Source organism: Pithys albifrons, chromosome 13 (assembly GCF_047495875.1).
Source record: "Pithys albifrons albifrons isolate INPA30051 chromosome 13, PitAlb_v1, whole genome shotgun sequence".
Lineage (NCBI taxonomy): Eukaryota > Metazoa > Chordata > Aves > Passeriformes > Thamnophilidae > Pithys > Pithys albifrons.
Genome location: NC_092470.1, coordinates 7,405,072 through 7,425,735, shown reverse-complemented (window position 1 = coordinate 7,425,735; position 20,664 = coordinate 7,405,072). Strand labels below are relative to the sequence as shown.

The following is a 20,664-nucleotide window of genomic DNA, read 5'->3' as shown; positions in this document are numbered from 1 at the left end:
AAGTAACCTCTGAGGTTGAGGGACTTACAAATCTGCTGGAGTTGTTGTTCCGAACCGTCTTGGCATTCCCAAAGGCCTCCAGTAAAGGGTTGGACTGTAGAATAATATCTTTAACATGCTAAGGTTTTAGGAAACAAGAGAAATACAAATTCAGAAATAGACATTTTTAAAGTTCTCACAGATTTTCTAAAAAAAACCCCATGACATCTAAATTATATATTAAAAAGGCAAGAAATTCTGCATCTGTAAAAATTCTCTTGATCAGACAAGGAGTAGAACTTAATCCATTTTTTTTCTTTTTTTCCAGAGCTGGTTTCTATTTTCTGAGGAAAGTCCTACAAAATTGAACATAATGCCTGAGACTAAAGAGTGGTTCTTCTGTTTGTTGTTCTGCCAAGCAACACAGCAAATAAATTGATCTGTTTCTTCCATCATCTTCATTTGAACCACTTCCTTCTTACACAAGATTTTAAATCTTTTTTGGGGGGGGGGGTGTCTAGAACTACAGCCAGTGAAGTCAGAGCAGCAAGAAATTTAGGAATCTGCAAGGGCTTCTGCAATCTGTTTTGATAGCAACGATGCTGCTATCCAGCTGCTTTAGAAAGCAATATCATGTGTTACTAGTGTGTCTTTATCTGATCCTGGGAGCTGAGACTATGGAGAAGATATCAGCTTTGGAGAAACACCCAGTGCATGCTGGGTTGTAAAAGAAGATGGAATTTTATTTCAAAAGAAATGCTCGAGGCAACTTCATCAACTCTTACTCTGTCAATTACTAAGAAGTATTTTTTAGTTTTATGCAAAAAGCTGGAATCCTTTAAATAAAACAAAATATTTACTTATAAAGAATGATTTTATTTATTCCAAAAATAACATAATGTATACTTTATCTGGATCATTCTCTTGGTTATTGAATTTTTCTTTGCAATGTTCCCAGTATTGCTGTTGTACAAAACTAAGCAGAAAGAACACACTCAACATCAGAGACTGCAAATCAAAAATCACAGTAAGCACTCAAGAAGAGTGGACTGGTTAAAGCTGCCACTCCCTACCACTGCCTGTCAGTCAAGGGATGGCATTGTAATGTCATTAAGGGTATTTTTAGGGTTAATTCACTCCATTAGGTTTAGCCCATAGGTGTTGATAGGCAGAGCAGACACCAATAGCATGGTTATTAACCAAAGCACTATTGTTTGTTTCAGCTCTAATTTTGCCTAGATAACCTCATAAAAAAGATGTTCTTGCTGTGGCTCTTTGATGTACACACACCAATGAGAGACCCAAAGGAAGTAATAAAGCCCCCAAAAGCCGGTTCAGTTTTCCATACAATGCTGACACAGGAGGAAAAAAGCCACACATCTATTAAATGGGGATTGATTGTTCTTCTTGATCTGGTTAAGAGCAATAATTAAAGTACTTTTTATCTCAACTAAAAAAAAAAAAAGAGTTTGCAGGTGTAATTCAGTATGAGAGCTCCAGCACACTCAGCAGGGCTGCCTCTGGGTCTGTGGCTCTCCCAGCCCAGCCCAGCAGGGCACAGCACTGGTCACTGCAGGGTCTCTGCTTTGGGGGCTGGGATGTAATACCTGCTGCTCACCCACAAGTTCCCAAGCTCATGTGCCTCTTATCTGCCAGTGTCTGCCCAAACAGCCTTTGTCATTCCCCCTCTGAAGCCAATCTTCAGGCTGTGCTTATGCTTCAGTATTACTGTCTGAACTCACCTGTACTTTAGGGCCACCTCCTGAAATTTTGGAGATATAACTCATGATATATTTAGCTGCTACAGTCTTCCCAGCACCACTTTCCCCACTACAGAAAAAGAAACACGAAAATACTCATGTTAGTTTCTAAGTAACTCTAGAATGGAGTAATTTGAGGTTCATTTTGCCCACTCAAGGCTACAGACACCATATTTACACTGGGGAAACTGGTAATATAGAGACTGTGATACAGTGTTGGATCATGGTACTTGTGTTTGTGTTTGTACATCATCCTCATGGACACCACAATCTCTGTGGGACTCCAAAGTCAGAAAACCACATAAAGTACGAAACATCTACTTAAACCAAGAGAATGTGTATGTTAAGAACCCAATTCCCATGCAAATTCAGTGGGATTTCAGACCTTAACACAGAAACTAATTTGAAACCCCAAGCTGTGAGTGCCATGCCAGATACCCACTTCATTGTAGGAGTCTTTTGTTTTCGGTGTTCCTGAATGAAATAATGAGGTATTATTAATCACATCCTGAATGACGGAAGAACTACCTTCCTGTTCCTATGCCTCTTGACACAGGGTACAAGAAGTCTTAATATTCCACAGTAGGTTTCACAATTCCTTCCTTCCTTTATAATATTTCACTTCAATGGTGAATAATGTTTACAACATCAGTAGCTTTCCCTTCTTGCCATCAGAAAGCGTCTCAGGAGGGAAGGAGGACTGGCCTGCCAGACAACCCAACCTCACACTTTACTTCATCCCTTAAAGCTGCTTTCATGTCAACAGAACTCCTCCAGACTCACAGAAATCCTGGTTCAAGTCAGCTTTGACCTTAATGGATGTACCATGACCTGCATAATTATACCAATACAAAAACACCCCAACACACGGATGTTGGTTCAATGTCATAAAAACAGCTGAAAATAGTTTTCCCTTGTGTGAAAATCTGTGCTGTCTTTAAGTCCCTGAATAATTTCAGTGAATGTTGTTGACTCTTCCATCCTGCGCCTACTTGTTCCTGGATGTGGATCAAATGCACATCTTTTCCTGCATGAATTTTAGCAATGTCTGCCAGGGAAACATCAGCATGTCCTGCACAGGAAAAGGACTTGTCGAGAATGAACAGCTCAGAGCTCCTTATCAACATGAATAATAGAGACATTTCCAAAGGTTTAATTCTGAAAAAACTCCCCAAACTGCCAAGCTGAAAGTATCATTTCACATCTTTAAAGCTTCCAAATAGTCCAGAAATACTGAGAGGCTTTTTTAAATTCTTTTCCCAGAAATGTTTTCATGCTTTTGTCTTCTCCTGACAGCAGTTTTACAGAGCAAACAGAAAACTTGAAAAAGTTGAAAAAGTACCTCTTGATCATCCACCTGTGAATATTATTATTCTTCAAGTCACCTTTTCCCCACACCACCAAGAACAAAGTCTGTATTATTCATATCTATTACATTTACAGGGACAGAGATTGCTGAATGGCAAACTGTTTTTAGAAGTTCAAATCAGCAATGCTTCAATAATTAAAACAACATTTCTCCAAAATTTGTTCATTCTGCTGTAAAACCAGACAAACCAACCGAAACCGAATCACACTCTGAGCTTACAAATGCAGTTTCCAACAGAAAGCAGAAGGAGATCTGGTGCCAAACACTGCATGAATTTGATCAGGTGTTATTTAACACACAGTAAAAACATTATGCTTTTCTGTAAGATTTTCTTTGATGCATCAATTATCCTCCTATTTCGAACAACTTTGAACAACTGTCCTTGTTGAAATTATGTGTGGCTTAAATTTCTCACCCCACAGTGTCTGCCACAGAATGTAACTCCATTTTATTGTCTCTGCTTTTGAGATAAGTGGGCTCTTCTATTACATTAATTTGGCTGAAAGTTCTGTCTTCCAGAGTTTGTATTAGATTTATGCCTGCATACACTGTTTTTCAGTTTTATGCTTTATTGATCAAAGACCAGCAAATTGCTCCAATTAAACTGGAATAAAACAAGATGATACATTATTTATGAACCAAAGTAGCTTTATCTGATGGGATGGTATCCTGCCCCCAGTAAAGCTCAGGTACTCATTTTTCATACATATCTTACTGCTCTGCTGCAACTAAAACTATTTTAAGAAAATGTTAAGAATCATTTTCTAGCTTGGCAGTTTTAAGTATGTTGGAAGGACAAAGGTTTTGAAAGGCTGAAAAGATTCTCACAATGGCTTGAAGTGCATTGTGGTATTGACAGTTTTCTCACAGACTTTTCTTGCTAAAAGTAAATGCATCATCTAGTCTAGATCTTTAACAAAAAAGAGGTTTTGAAAGACACATTGATTCTTTCACCATTATTTGCCACTTCAGAAAAATGACAATTTGTTCCACAAAGTCAAGTAATGTGTAGCGAAAATCAGAGTAAGACTACAAATGCAGAGGGAAATTTTTTGCTCCTTGTTTCCTTCCCAGAGCAAATTCAATCAGTGATCAGAGAAGTAGGATCCAATCCATAGCAGAATTCTTCTCCCTAAAATTGATTTTCTGGGTGACATTTCATACAGTATCTCTGGCTGCAGAACAACACAAGGGATGCTTATCTACATCACCAAGACAATGTAGAAATTTCAGACCAAATATTTATAAAGACCTCTTGGTCTTGGCCAGTAAAGAACATGAGATGTAAAATACTCTGATGTGTTTGGATAAGCTTTTTAGTTTGTTTACATAGAAAATTCACTTTCTCTATGTTCAGAGAAGCCTCAGCAGCATTAACTACAGTGAAATATTTTTTACTTCGGAATCAGAGCTTTTACCTGACTTTCCTCACTGTGTTAGGACTTCTGTTTCTACCACCTCCTCATTAAAATTCAACCATATTTCCAGTTAGATTTAGAACAATCAGTCATTTGAGTCTTCTGGAAAGCTCAGATACAGAAGCTGGCTAGAAATGTCATTAGATTTTGAACTCAACAGACTTAAGCCAGACATGAGCTGTCCACTACAAACAGCTGGGGTGGTAAATGGCCTTTTCATTAATGTATATTTGTATTATTTCAGATGTATTGCCTTTCCAGGTGTGCAGTCATCATGCATTGCTTTCCTGTCCTCAAAGGCTGCCACACAAATGGAAAATGTAAACCAGAATTACAAACAAGAGAAAGTGTTTTAAAGCAATGGCAACATGTCCTGGCAGAGGTCACAGAGTCCCAGTGAAAATAAAGTTCTCAGCTTTACAGAAAGGTAAAACCTTAAGAACACTCTGAAGAAACACATGAATTACTACAGAATAGAAAAATACTAATCAGAACCTCCACTCTCTTAATTAAAGGACAGTGATAGTCCAGAAGGAATTAAAAGCCACAATAGACAGTCCTTTGTAATTAAAATCTTGCCTGGACAACTCCTTGTTGACAGTCTGGAAGGGCTGCCATGTCACATGGAGAAGGAATGCCAACAGTCTGTTGGACAAGACACCCATCAGCTTAGTCCAAGAAGGGCTTACATCAAATACCACGTCTCAGTGACACACAAACTGAATGAGAAATCCAAGTCCACTGTAACTGCTATGAGAGAACTTCCTCTGGAACTGTGCCCAGTGCAAACCAAAGCAGGGAAGGCTGGTGGGCACCACTCCATCCTTCCCCCTGGGCTCAGCCTGCACCTGCCCCGAGCCAGGAGCACCCCCAGAACCACCTCCCTGCTGGCTGAACAGCCACCAGAGCAGCCCCAGCCCCTCAGCCCTGATCTCAGGTGTGCATGGGATTTTCTCAACACACACATGCTGAAATTATCCTCAGCCAATGAAAAACACTTTCCTGGTCCTAGAAAGGCTGTTTGGTAACAGTTTTTCTTTTAAAATTAGTATTATCGTATGAAAAGAGATTATTTTTGGTTGCTACCTACTCAGCCTTTCAGAAAACTGTATTTGGATCTGTTTTGCCAGTTCATTCACTGACTTTTTGAAGAGGATGAGTTTTTCCTATCAGTGTCTAAATGCACTATTTAGATTTAACATCCTGGCAAAAGGTGTTCTGACCACAGCAGGGACCTTCCTTCCCTGGCCTGGAAACACAAGTCTGGTCTGAGGAATGCAGGTCTGCTCCTAGGCCCAGGGGTGGGTGCCACAACAGCCCAACCACAGGGCAGGAAGGCCCAGGATTGCACCAAGCCCTTCCCACCATCCTGCTGTCCCCATTCCTGGGGCTCCTCATGCACCATAAGCCAGATGTCCCTTCTCATCTGACTGCAGATAGGGCCAGTCTACACTTTATTTCTTCTCTCTTTGCAAGCCTTTTTTTAGTGGAGAAATCTGCCATCTTGAGGGGCAAAAAGGAGGAAAAACCTGGGCACTCGATTGTGTTTCTCCTTCTGTCCCACCAGGGATTTGCAGTGAAATCACTCCAAATTCAGATTAGTTATGAAGCAGAGAAGAAAACAGCACCTCCTAATACCCATATTGTTACCATCACTCATCCTCCCCAGGACCAATTCTTACAGCAAAAGCTGTATTTCACTGAAAGTTCATTTGGAACTGCTCAGGCTCAGCAGGTTTCTGTGGACTGACTGTATCTCCATTTTTTGAGAATCACCAGTGTAGGGGAAGAAATGGTACTCAAGAGCTGCAGGATTTTGGGAGCTTCCAGTCTGCCAGCAACTTCAGTGCCACTGGTTTGTGCAATAAACTAATAAAGCAAACCAATTCCAAACTTCAAGAAACCTCATCCTTAAGGCAGCCTTAGTACGTAGAAATAGTGATACATTAAATCATAAAATGCAGGATGTATCTAAACAGTTTAAATCGAATGCAGTCCAAAGTATTAAAATATGAACTAAGCAAAATCAATTTTGTGAACAGCTGAGTTAATTGATTTCATAAAAATTATTTCCAAGTGTCCTAAAAGATCAAATACCATCATGAAAACTACCTATATGTCTAGTCTGAAGTTTTTAGTGTCTGTAATAAGAATAATCAAAGGAAAAATAAATGTGTATAAAGGAAAAAAACCCTCTCTCAGATGTCCCTGGCAAATATGACTTTTCTTGTTTCAGATTTGCAGTAGATTTCAATAAACTCCTGCAGATCTTTAATAGGCTGTGCCCACACTGAGAGAAATTACCCTCTGCACATACAAAATGCACATTCCAAAGAGCACATCACACATCATTCAAGCACAACAATATTCACATGAAATTAAAACTGAAGTCTGTACCTCAGATCTGCATCTTGGCTCTCTGAAAATGTGACTCTCTGCACTCATGGCACTTTGGGGCACCAGATCAAAAAATTGGATTTTTAATCACAATTCACTTCAGTTCAAAGGCTTTCACTAAAAATTTAGCTTTCTGTGAAACACAGCAGGCTCTGGGATGTAGCTTTGTAGAAAAAGCAAAATAAATTCCAATTTTACCCATTGATTCCACGTGACCAGTAAAGTTCAGCACAGCAACAGTCTTCCAAAGACAAGGACTGAGCTCAGGGAACAATTCAGGCACAGGAGTGACAGGAAGAAGAGCTCTTTCTGTCTCACAAGGCACTGTGCTGTCTCCAGGGGCCCTGGTGGGAACACAGCTCAGTGCAGCAAACTGTTCCCACCTGGTCTACACCACGTGTAAAATCCCTGCACAGCCCCTGAGATGCATCTCCTGCTTTGGAAACCAACCCTGTGGGCCAAGTGCAGCCCCAGGGGCAGCCCAGGGAACTCTGCCCCTCCGGTGGCAGAGGGAACTCAGAAGAGCACACTGCACCAGCTCAGGCATCCTGCAGTTCTTGCTCTCCACACATTTTACCTGTAAAATCCACAGATGAGAACAAAGCACAACCCTGGTCCCAAAATTCACTTTGATTGTCACTTAAATAATGCCTGTCATCAAAAAAGTTGAGTAATAATTCTACAGCGAATTCTCTCAGCTTAATAATTAAAATAGATTAATAGTGAAGACAAAACTAATTTTCCAGTATCTCCCTTCTCCTTTGTTCTCTGACTGAAGGCAAGCAAAATTCCAAAAGGAACAAAAGCCCACGGTAAATGCAGTCCATGTGGGATTGTTGGACTGAACAGTATCTGTGGCTGCTGCAGTTGTTAATCCATTTGGCATTGGACAGGAATGGAAGTAAGAGATTTCTTGTGGTTAAGCTATCATCAGGATTTTACTGGAAAACAAAATGAAAGGTCAGAAAGCACTTGGCTACCCTAGAAAATCCCAAAACATGAACATGGATATGGAAGACTTTTAGTGAGATAATAAACTTTTCTGCTCTTTGAAATTAAAACACCAAAAGAAGATGATAAAATGTTTCTTACACATCATCTTCTTACCTAATGATGACACACTGATTTTCTCTGTCAATAATCATGTTTCTGTACATGCTGTCTGCAAGAGCATAAATATGTGGTGGGTTTTCATACTGTGCCTAGAAGGAAAAAGAGAACGATTTTTCAACAAAGCATTAAAACAATGCAGAAAGAGGAAAACAAATTTCTATTTAAATTGGAAGAATTATTTTCCTGAAAAAACAATTCTGAATCCCACTTTGTACTGAATTTTTTTGTTCATTAAATAAAAACAAACCAGAATCTCTGGGCTTTGTTAGTGATCCTTCTCTCATCCATAATTTTCTTCTAAACTTTTTTGTAAACACGCTCTTCTAAAAATGGTCTGTGCTGGAAACATATTACTTGTCCAAGAGAAATTCCCATCATTTAAGCCTATTCCCCCAGTAATCCCATGGTGACAATACTCTGCCTAAACCAGCACTCAGAGCCTGGTCTGGGTGTCCTGTTTGCAGCCCATTCAAACCAGTTTCCCCCATCCATGGACAAGCCCAATTCAAGCAGAGCAGGAAACTGAATCTGAAGTCTTTAATGTTCTTGTGCTGCCTCACTCTTCAAGCTGTAGTTTCAAAAGTGGCATCTAATTTTGGCATCTCCAGTTTTTTATTCTTCTTGTCCAGTTTGAGAGTTGCCATGTCACAGTCTCCAAATCCACTAATGTATGTTTTATACCCTGCACCACTTTAGGCTTATGGCAGCTTAAAAACTGCCTTTGCAGGAGCAGGGACATGTCAAGGAGATACCTGATATAGATTAGAGCTAATCAATACAAGTATTTTCTTGAAATACTAATGTTATGATCCAGGGAGCTCAATTTGGAGACCCAGTATATGGCCATGGATACCTGCCAAGCCCTCCCAGGCCAGTACAATGCTATCAAAGCACACAAACAAATGCTTCTAAGTGTTAAATCACGTACAGTAATATTTCCAAGCCCCAGAATGTTGCACTACATTTTAAGCTGCTTTACTTACTGCTCCTTGGTACATTTCAATTTCCTTTTCCCCAAAATATGGCATTTGCTTGAAAGGATTCACGGAGATTAAAACAGAGCCAATATATGTCTGCAGTCAGAAGTTAAGGTAACTTACTTTCATAAAGTATTATCTTATTACTAGTGACAAATACCTTTTCCACCTATTACAGAATACAGCACAGCTTCAAATAATAGTAAAAAAACCCACAGTTTATAACAATTGCTAATAAAAATTAAATTAGCAGGCTTGCAAGAATATAAACCTATAATTCAATGGCATATTTTCATATTATCAAAATATTTATTTTAGGACAACCTAAGTAGAGAAACATGTATTGAAGGCCCAAACACAACACATCTTGAACAAAAAGACAGAAAGGAAATGGCATATTTAAACTGTTCTACTCCTTTGTAACTGAGGAGGTTGCCTCGTCAGGATTAGAAAATATTAGTTTGACCTTTGCAGAATTCAGTGCAGTGACACATTGTGATCTCACAGAGACAGTGCTGAGCAAGCAGAGTCGATGGAAATGGTCACTGCTGAGCTAACTCAGACAATTACTCACTGCCTGTACTGGTGGGGGAGCTCAGGGAATTTGGGAATTCAGTGTGTGCTGTTATTTTATGAGCATAACTCCTGGAAGCCCCCAGGAGTCCTCCCCTGCAGGCTGCCCCATTCAAGGACACTCAGACTCAAACCACTGTTAGCATTTTTGCAACCTTCTGCCTACAGTATTTCCCCACCCTGCACTCAGCTGCAGGTCCCTGCATTTACAAAACACCTGAGACATTTTTGAGAGGCAACTGATGGTGCTGCACAGGCACATAAAGCAGTGCCAGGATCATTTTCCCTGAGCTGGGAGTTAGCAGTGCACCCACCCCAAAATGCACTGTAGCTTTCATTTAACATTCTGGAACTGTTCACAGACAACCTTGCTATCCAAGCTTTCTGTACAAAAGTAGGAAAATGAACACATTTCTGCTGCTGAATTGTCCTGTGTAAGAGTCTATTATTGTGGTGCCACAGCACAAAAGGTAACGTGCTAGAGAAGAAGCATAACTCAATGAACATCATTTCTGTAATATTAATTTGCAATGTTTTCCTCACGCACTTTAAATTTAATTCAAAAAAGCCTGACAACATCTGGGTCTCGAATGTAGTAAATCAATTCCTCATTGTGCCAGCACAAACACCCAAAGTGACGGTTTTCTGTTGGTAAACAATACCAGCATTTTCTGGGGGGATTCGGTCATCTCTGTGTAATGCAGCACTGAGAAATGTTCATTCATGGGTGGACACAAACAACTGAAATATTCAAGAGATGATAATCCTTTTAGAATGAAAAGCCTTTGCAGAACTGCAAAAGGAGTCTTTCTCCGTATATGAGGGACAACTCTGATCCCTCAATGTGAACAGATGTCTTCTTGGAAAATATTCCTGCTTCAGTGGGAGATCACCTCCATGTTAATCTCACTATTTTCTCAAGGAAAAAAGCATAAAAGCATTTCTTCAGCACAGAGAACTGGCACCTTTGTGACTGTGCTGCATGGAAGAGGCAGCATTCCATGGGGACCAAAGCACTCGTGTTACCAATAGGAAGAATTCTGCAGCTTGTCCCAGTACTACAGTTTGGCACGTACTGTGCAACTTCATCATGTTCCTGCAAGGCAAATCTAACAATAGTGTGGTACTTTATTGAAGAGAGGATCCAAACCCATGTCCACACACATGGAAACCTCTGCAGTTTGGGATGGAAATGCCACCACAACTGCCACATTCATTTTCTCTACCAGTCCTTGCTAAATTGAGCTGCTATGTAGCTCTTGATCATTTGAATATATAGAAACAGTCAAGAGATGTTATGTTTCCTTCCCTTTCTGCCAACAAATGGTAAACTCTTCAGGGAAACCATTCTCCAGACACAACTAGTAAGGACCAAAACCTGGCCAGAGCAGCAGAAGTAACAGTATAACTTTCTAGTACATAATCATTGAGGAGTATTTACCAAATTCATTCCTGCAGCTCATGTTACATTGTGAAAACTAAAAATGAAACAGGGACTCATCTTAACGAACTGGTTTCACAGGAATTTTTATTTTGTTAAAAAGGCAAACCTGGGATGCTGGAGTCTGTTTTGCTTGTTAGGTTATATGTTCAGGTATTTAAATCTTTCACATTTTCTTTAATCAGAGAGAAAAATTCAGGTGAGAACACTGAAGATTTATGGGTATTGACATGTTCACCTGTTTCCATCAGCAATATTAACAGTATTCACAGATTCACAGTATTAACAATTCCAGAATAAGTTGTAAATGGGGTTATGTCATAGAAGAAATGCTATTTTGAAAGCATTAGAATTTTGGAGGTATAAAAGATAACATGGTATCAAGAAATGTATATACATCTTAATTAAACCTCTTAATTCTTGCTCTTAGAAGCAGCATTACTGCAGTAGGCTTCAGGGGTCATGTGAATATATAAATATATATAATATACATAAATATATGCAGGCACAGGCCTGTTTTCAACATCAAATTTCAAATATCAGAAAGAATACATTAAAACAATTTTAGTGATCTTATTTTCAACCCTCATAATCAGCTCAGTTTACAAAGCATTTTGTGTTATCTCAGGTGAACTGTCACATCAGATGTTCAGCATCTTGGAGTAATCTGCTTAAATCGAATACATACATATCATTAATGTCACATTAGCTCAGCAAGTCCACAGGGCCCCACCAAAACCACCAAAGGATACAAAAATATAATCATCCATGTATCGTTTCTTTAGGTTCTCCACTATGGAATCCTCGGTGATTTTGGAAAGCAGAACCATGTCATCCACTCCACTCTGCTTGACATTGTGGCTCTGCCAGTGGTACCTGTAGTGTCCTTTGCTGCCCTGCAGGGAAGCACAAGAAGCATCACAAAGGTTACTACAGTTCTCATCAGCATTAAGTAACTGAAAGCCATTAGTCAAATTCCAAATTCCCAAATATTTTTCTTTCATTGAATTCTGTTCCTTGATCTGGCCATGCCATAAAAGCATATATAAATGATGTCAGCTGGCTTGCCCATGAACTGCTAAAGAACTGCACTGCCCTCCAAACCCAAAAGGTAATGCCATGGGGGGGGTTGGGACTGTCTGCACACAGAATGGATTTCAGATGGCAGACGTGTTTAAATCCAGCCAGAAAAAGCCCAATTATTCCAACTGAGATGCAGTTATTGAAAGCTAAGGATGCAAAAAATTACACTCCTACAGTGCAACTATTAGCAGTGAGGATAATTACCACCATCAGCACAGTGAATTCTGCTCCCTTTACAGTCTCTCAAGTCAAAGCTGCACACGTGGTGTTACTCAGAGGGAAGGAAGCTGCAGTGAGTGCTCAGGGATGTTCTGCCAACGCTGTGCTCTAGCCTGTCTGCTGAGTGGCTCCCCAGCCCCTCCACTCTATTACTCACTCTGTTAACTCACATCTACAGAGAGATTCTCTCCCCACATGCAGGGACTACTATTTCAGGCTGTTACTGAAAACTTGTGACATTTTGTGCTGTACCACTTGAAATCAAAATCTGTTTTTTTCCAGCTGATTCAAACAGTAGTTTGGTTATATGGATACACCTACAAACACATTTAAATCCAGTCGACATGAAGGCTATTAATTCAGCTGTAAATCTGCTCTCCAAACCCAAACCTCTTTTCTGTAGCCTGGCAGACAATGCTAATGGAGGTCTGATCTCTTCCCTTTTTCTACTTTGATTTTTGTTTACGCAATACTGAAATTAGCGATGCTGGCATTAGCACATCTTGCACTGAGAAGCTCTGCAGTTTGCTGCCAAGGCAGAGGTGGCCAGAAAACACCAGTTCTGTGAATTCCCCTCATTCTTTAATACCACAATTTCGAACAATGTGATTTAGCTGCATTGCTCTGGTGTCCATCATACAGGATCAAGTCATGTTCACCAGAACATAAGCAAATATTAGAAAGTATTTTGCAGACTAAAATAATGCATGATTTTACAGATTAAATAACTCAGGCCTAAAGGCAGTCAGCAATAGGACAAGGGGACACAGGCTCAAGCTCTGCCAGGGGAAATTTAAGTTGGATATCAGAAAAAAAATTCTTTGCAGAGAGAGTGCTCAGGCATTGGAATGGGCTGCCCAGAGAGGGGGTGGATTCCCCATCCCTGGAGGTTTTTAAACTGAGATTGGTCGTGGCACTGAGTGCCATGATCTGGTAAAGGGACTGGAGCTGGACCAAGGGTTGGACTTGATGATCTTGGAGGTCTTTTCCAACCCAATCGATTCTGTGATTCTGTGATTCATCTCAGCCTGACTGACATAAAAAACAACAACCAACTGGATTTTTATCTCAAGTTAATTTAACTTGCACTAAACCCACACCCATTTTATTCCTGCAGCCAGCACAGAACCTGTAGGCTTTGTGTGTGTTTCTGCTACATCTCCAGCCATTGCTACCCTGCTGCAGCTCCACCACCACACCAATGAACAACAGCTGCAAACTTGAATCAAACCATGCTTTTAAATATAGTACAGCAGGTAAACACGTCCAAAATCACACAATCTCGACGATTTTCTTCAACATCCACCACTTTGCATGAGCTTCAATAAAATAATAACCTTAAACTAGCCTAGTTCGTGTGAACCTTGTCAATTTTATATCTGCACAATGGAAGCTGTGATTTGGAAGCCCTGAGAAAATTAAGGAGTCAATTAAGATTTCGGCCATTGTTATAAAACATGTGACTGAAAATATTAGTTGAAGGTCAGGTTTTTGGAGAAAACAGAAGTTCAACAGAGACACACAATTTCCTTCAGTGCACTCATCAGCCACTTGTGACCCTGCACTTGGAAAAAGGAACTGGCATAAATGCACAGAATCAAAATTAATATGGATAATTACATTGTTCACAAAGCTATACAGAATGTGGTTTAGTATCAGATAACAGATACAGAAAATGTGTAAGAAACGAGACTGGGGAAACAATCAAGTTTCCCATAGGAAGCTGCAGAATCAGACCCAGTGAGCTCAACAAGAAGAGGACAAAGGTTGCAAAGCCACGGGATACATGGAAAATGTGCACACTGTCTGCAGAACAGCAGCTCTACACAAGCCAGAGGCTGCTGTTGACTGTGATTAATCCACACACACGACTGGGCCAAAGGGCTCTCTCCCAAAGTGCTGTGAGCCAGCACAGAAGCAGGAGGGGCAGTGCCAGGGCTGCCCAGCTGCCCTGACAGCTCTTCCCTGCTCTAATGTGCAGCAGCAACCAAATATGAGTGCTGTGGGATCACAGGCACATGGCAAACCAGGCAGATTTGAGAAAAAGGCAGCAGCCTAAAAATCCAGGAAAACAATAGCAGGGAAGACACCTGAGAGTGGTGGCACCAAGTAGTTCATGTTAATATTGTAACACAATTTAAAGGGCAGTTTCTATCAGTAGTTTGGAATTACCCTTTTCCCCTCAAAACATGCAGATATATAAAGAACCAGCAAATCATCAGCAGATTATTGTCAGACTTCTCCCTAGGATCTAGTAATAAGCTCAAGTTTTAGTGGGGCCTAACCAGCCGTGGTTAAGTTTTGCTCTCTCATTCTCCAGAAGCCAACACCAGTGGCATGGCCACCTGCAACGGGCACCACCACCTCCTTGGGCTGGGCACCAGAACAGGGAGAGCTGTTTCCACAGGACACCACCCACTCCCAAGTTCTTGCTCTTCCAAGCATGAGTGATGATTATAGAGCCTAACCTGAATTTATCAACTTCAGTCACTTTCAACTGGTACTACAACCACATCCAGCTAACAGCTAACTGGTTTTTATGTAGTTTGGGAATAAAAATAAGATCTTCTTAACATCAATCATCAAAGAAACCTCCACATTGTAACAGCTATAAAAGCAACTCTTCACCTTTCTCCAGGCTACATATTTGATAAAGATCAAAGATGTATACTCAAAAATTACAATGCTTTTCAATTGTCCACAATGTAAACATTAATGATTTCCTCTTGTTGCATATTTCTTAAGAATTTAAGCTATATTTTAACGAGAGCTTTCTACCAACCAGGTAAAAATGCAGCACTCTAATCTGGAGACAATTTACACCTGGGCTAATTACCTGGTATCCACCTTAACTTGAACCTGCTCAGCAGGGAGCACTCAGACTACTTCTCTCAGCTAACTGCCCTCTGCAGCCCATCACACAACAGTCTTCCCTCCACCCCTCTCCATAGGGATCCTCCAGGATCTCCAGGTCTCCTGGACTCCTCAGCTCCCTCTTCCGAAAATGCCAGTTCTCACCAGGCACTTCAGAGCCAGGAGAACAAAGACTGGCAGAGATGCCCCACAGCCAGTGCTGTCACAAGCCCCAGGGAGGACCTTGTGACTCCAACACAGCTCCCCTGGGAGCTTGGTCAGACCAGGCAAACAGAGCTGGGGGTCCAGCTCTGGGCCAAGCTGTGCAGGTCAGATGTCAGCAAACACCAACTTGGCTTCTCTTAGGTTTTCTCAGCGAAAAACATGATCTAATTGTACAATAAATAAGCAAATAAGTCTTTGTGTCAGCACTAACACAATGCCTAAGCAGCTGGAAAAAGATGAGCTTGGCAGATTAGGAAAAATACAAAAAAAAAAAAAGAAAACAACCAAAACACAACATAAAACCCAACCCCAAAACAGAAACACATCTCAACAGGCTGCTAAAAGCCACAGAAGTGGAAACACAAGTGCTGAACAACCTGGCTGCCAGGCCTCCCTCAGGCTCTTCTTGAGCTTCCAACCCAGCACCTGACGTTGCCCAGGGAGTGGAGGCTGCACTGGCAAAGCTGGAATTAAAGGCGTGTACCACACTGCTGTCAGCTGTTATTATTCATTTGGTTGCTGTTTTAGGCTCAAAATCAGATGTGCTTTGCACTGACAAGAATAATATTTCTGAGTCACGAGCCGACCCCGTGAGCTCGGAGCCTGCTGTTCCTGAGCCGTGTGCTCCAGAACACCATTCCCATTCCCACTGGCTGCACCAATGGTGCTCCAGAACACCATTCCCATTCCCACCTGGCTGCACCAATGGTGCTCCAGAACACCATTCCCATTCCCACCTGGCTGCACCAATGGTGCTCCAGAACACCATTCCCATTCCCACTGGCTGCACCAATGGTGCTCCAGAACACCATTCCCATTCCCACCTGGCTGCACCAATGGTGCTCCAGAACACCATTCCCATTCCCACCTGGCTGCACCAATGGTGCTCCAGAGCACCATTCCCCATTCCCACCAGGCAACAGGGTCCTCTCTACCTGGCATCAAAACAATCTTCAGCTTCAAAACAAGACTCTAAGGAACCTAAAAAACTGATTCTACCCTCACTTTGTACATTTCCCTTAACACTCATTAGGACATTAAGACAATTGCTACATTAATGCCAAGAGGGGAGATGTAAAATAAATTCTACGTACTAAATCCTGTCTATACTTTCTGTACTGCTTTTGGTACTGGCAGTACAACATGGTTAAAGCATATCATTGTTTTGTCTGAAATAATAAATATTGGTAAGACATTTATTTACAGGATTTTTTTTGCTGCTCTCCACCTTGTATTACAGTATCTTATTTTTGCCTTATTGTTGTTTGTATACTTTTACATTATCCTAAGCCACACGTATTTGATGTGGCTATAAAAAGATTGAGTCATGCAGTGTCACAACAGGGTTTTCTTTCAACTGGAAAAAAAAAAGCAAATATTTTTGTATTTCAAGCCATTTAAAAATAGTGCGACTAAAAATAAAGCCCTAAAAACAAGGGATCACAAGAGACTGTGTATTCTGGCCCTGAGAAAGAACCTTGTTTCTCTTTCTCCATCAGAACTCTGGCTAACCTACAACCTACATGCCATCAATAACCATCTTCATGCCCACAAAGGGAAGCCTTGTCACTCTGAATCTCTGACAGCTTCTTTCAGTAGCAAGCATCCCTCTCCCACCCCGTGCAGGAGGGATTCTCAGCCTCCACGGGGGAGTGAGAGTGTCAAATGATCACAAGCATGACTTTTTCTTTCCCTTTTTAGCTAAAGGCAGTTCTATTGCACAAAATCCTTGTAGTTTTGGAGCACATATGTGACTACTCTGATCAGTATTGTGAATACAATGCTAAATGAGACACACACATCATCTTAACCAAAGATGTCACCGAACTGAAAAGCTGCACACCAGTGCCTTTATTACACACATCAAGTGCTTCTGCCAACACAGGCCCATCACAAGGCCCATCAATACATCATCTGTAGCAGTTTTTCCAGCTAAGAAGAAAATAAAACCACAACTTTTTGCAATTATATCATCCATGAAAATTTGCAAACTTTTATAATGCACTTGGAGGAGTCTTTCACCTGTTTTCATAAAGTGAAAGGCTTTGCTGTTCTCAGTAGAGACTTGAAAAAATAATTATTTTGGTCTGAGACTGGGTTAAACAAAACAGAAGAGCTGTAGTGGACAAACGTATTTCAAAATAGCTCTTATGTTGGAAAAAAATGGAGATATTTGCTACAATGATGTGACCATATTTCAGAAAGGAAATTAAAGGAAGACAGCAGAAGTAGAGAGATGGACAAAGATAAAAGACCATTTATTTAAATTTAACATGAGGGAAACATTAAGGGAGGCAAAAAGCAGTGCTTAAAGATTTGAGGAAATAGCAAAGCAAAAATATTGAATACCTAGCAGCAGGATAGACATCTTATACAGAGAACTAAAAATACCAAAAATGTATTAAGGAATGGAAACTACTACAAAGTTAACATCCCAAAACACACAGCTAGGGAAATGAAATACTGAGAAAAAGCTTTCTGGGGGGAAAGGCCATCAGTTCTCACTGCTTGCTTGTGGATAGGGGTGGATTCAGCCCAGCGTGACTTGAAGAGCTGATCCCAGAGCTGGTCACAGACTGGGGGAGATCGCATTGCTCCTGCTCCCAGCAGCAGGGCCGGGCCCCAGGGCAGCTCCCCACCATCCCTTCCTGCTCTGGGGCCAGGGAACGGCCACGGCCCCACCTCCTGCGCCAGCACTGCCAGGGCTGGGATGAGGAGACAGGACAGAAAGCAGAGCTGCTCACTGCAATGGCAAAGGCCGGCTCAGAACACAACCCAAGCTGCGGGACCCAAGGTGTGCAGGGCATGGCCATGATGAACTGAGAGCAGCATTCTTGTAACACAAATACAAGGACATCACCAAAACAAGAGTTACTGCACTGTTGGACTGTGAGGCTCAGGGAGTGCATCGGTATTAACTTTCTCTAAAAGTTTTGAAAGGTTATTTTTAAAAAGGTATAGCTACTTGACAGACCAAAACAAGAGCGGGACTGAGCCCAAGAGCAGGTCATGGTAACGTGCCTAAGCTTTTGACACAATTTACAGAGATGTGGGCAGCAGGAAGTAGTTAATGAACTGTAAATTCAGATTTGCTTATCCCACAGCTTTCTGGGTGATGGTGTCCTGATGTTTCAAAAACTAATTTTCCTGAGGAAATGCAATACTGTTAACTACTTAATATGGTTGACTCGCTCTTAGACCTATTAACTGCCTCACTTGAATTACTGAGCAGTCTCCAGAGCTGTTCCAAGTTTGACTTGTTCCTTGTGGCATGACCAGCAAGATTTCCTGTGACTGGTGGATCCTGGATAGGCCTTTCAATAGTGACATTTAGTCAATGCATGTGTGTGTACATATCACACACCCCTCCTATTCCCATCCTTGCACTGAGCAGCATTCATGCACACACTAACTCTTCATCTATAAATGTGCACTTTGCATCTGTATATACTTACCATGCAATTTAAAGAAATGCAAGAGAAATATTACAACAAACAGTTTCATTTTGGCTCCATCAGTCCTTCATGTAAAATAATGATTTTATATCTGTCCCTCTTCTCCATTAAAAACAGGTTTCAAAGGGGTTTAATCAATCCTACATCTTACATGTAGTGTTATTATGGTCTTGAAGGGAAAAATGTAGTTTGAAAACTCAATCAGTAAGTTCAGATAAAATGCCACTCCTATAGCATCAGACTGGAAATATTTTTCCTTGATCATCCCGAAACTAAATAAGAAACTGAAGTCAACTGGGAGCTTCCCATCTGCTTTCCAGAGGGAGGAACCTGAGAGCAGCGTGACTCAGAGCTCTGTGCCTGGGACCAGCCAGAAGGCGCGTTCTGGTGCTCTGCTATAGCCCTGCCAGCGGAAAGTTTCAGAGAAAGTAAAACCAGTGGCATTACAAAAACACCATCCCAGCCGTGTCCTGGGCTAGCTGATGGCAGTACTCACTTGCTGCCCCACCTCCCAGCTTTTGGAATCTCAGGTTTTAGCACCAAACCATGTTCCTGGGCCACAATCACCCCAAGGAATTCCTTTCTGCTCAGTCACTGCCCTTTGTAGGGCTGCAGCTGTTCCTTCCCCCTTCTACTGATCCTTTTGTTTCATGGTAAAATGAAGATACTTGTTTCCTGATCAGACTGATACTGCTGAAACATTAACCTGAGAGTTTAAGGCCAAAGTCTGTCCCCAGCAGCAGTCCTGGATGACAACTCTGTGACAGAGAGATTGGAAAACGCCCTTTCTGTGCAGCCTGAGTAGTCCTGGAGCCTCCAAGGAGAATTCAGGATGGCTGTTCGCAGCAGCAGACTAAAGGCAGGTGGATTCTGCAGGTCAAATCATCTGGCAAAAGCAGTTTAAAGGCTGGTTAGCCCAGGCTCTTCATGGATGTCCTCCCTGAATCACACCACTCTGTTTCCAGAAACAGAGCAGGGTGATACAACACCAAGAAAAGAAAAATAATTATTTTAGCCTTATTCTAGCTGGAGGTCTTGCTTCTTTTTATCTACGCAGAACACAAAATTAGGAGCATGGCAGTATTTCTGAATTACTCAGTATTTAAATTGTTAAGTCAAAAAGACAACACTGACGGATGAAAGGATAAAATGATACATTTTCACAAGTATTAAAAGGTGTAGAAATCAATATAGAATTTGTAGAACTTCCAGGGAATAAAACTGCCCCTGTTAAAACACCATTTAGGCAGCACTCCACTGTAACTGAAGAGTATCAGTTACAGCAAATACTCTCTGTCTGCATCTACCAAATCAATCTCCAATTATGTCACCGGCACTCACAAATGACTGAAAGTATCCCATTCCCAACAACAAATGTCTACATAATCAATTCAGTGTTCAATTATAATCAGGGAACAGCTGGTATTTTTAGTTACACTTCTCAATAAATTACTGACCAACTGCAGTTTTATTGAGTGTATTTATCCTTACCAATTGCTCATGCGCTGTAACAATACAACAGGTTGGGCAGATTACACACCTTGTTTTAATACTGCTTTTAACCAAGAATATCAAACAAGATGTTTTTACACTAACAGCTTCATCCAGTTGAGTAAAAATATGTAGCAATTCCACAACAATTTCAAGATTGATTTCTAAAAATAAACCCATTGGTTAAATCATCCTCCTCAACTACATATTAATTTAAAATAATTTGGAAAAGCTACAGCAGGGTCTCTTTTTGTTTTGGTTTTTTTTTTCCTTTTAGGTATAAAGACAGCCATTTTCTGAACTTATTTACC

General features: G+C 41.0%; 1 protein-coding gene across 1 annotated transcript in view; it reads right to left on the bottom strand.

Annotated features, from left to right (window-relative positions):
* MYO1E (myosin IE) overlaps positions 1-20,664 on the bottom strand; it is a 77,885-nt gene that overhangs the window by 35,855 nt on the left and 21,366 nt on the right. Inside the window, exons 2-6 of the mRNA XM_071568044.1 lie at positions 11,780-11,923; positions 9,020-9,109; positions 8,031-8,125; positions 1,722-1,809; positions 29-118 (exon numbers count right to left, since the gene is read on the bottom strand). Of these exons, the coding sequence (XP_071424145.1) occupies positions 29-118; positions 1,722-1,809; positions 8,031-8,125; positions 9,020-9,109; positions 11,780-11,923 (507 nt within the window). The remainder of the gene's footprint in view (positions 1-28; positions 119-1,721; positions 1,810-8,030; positions 8,126-9,019; positions 9,110-11,779; positions 11,924-20,664) is intronic.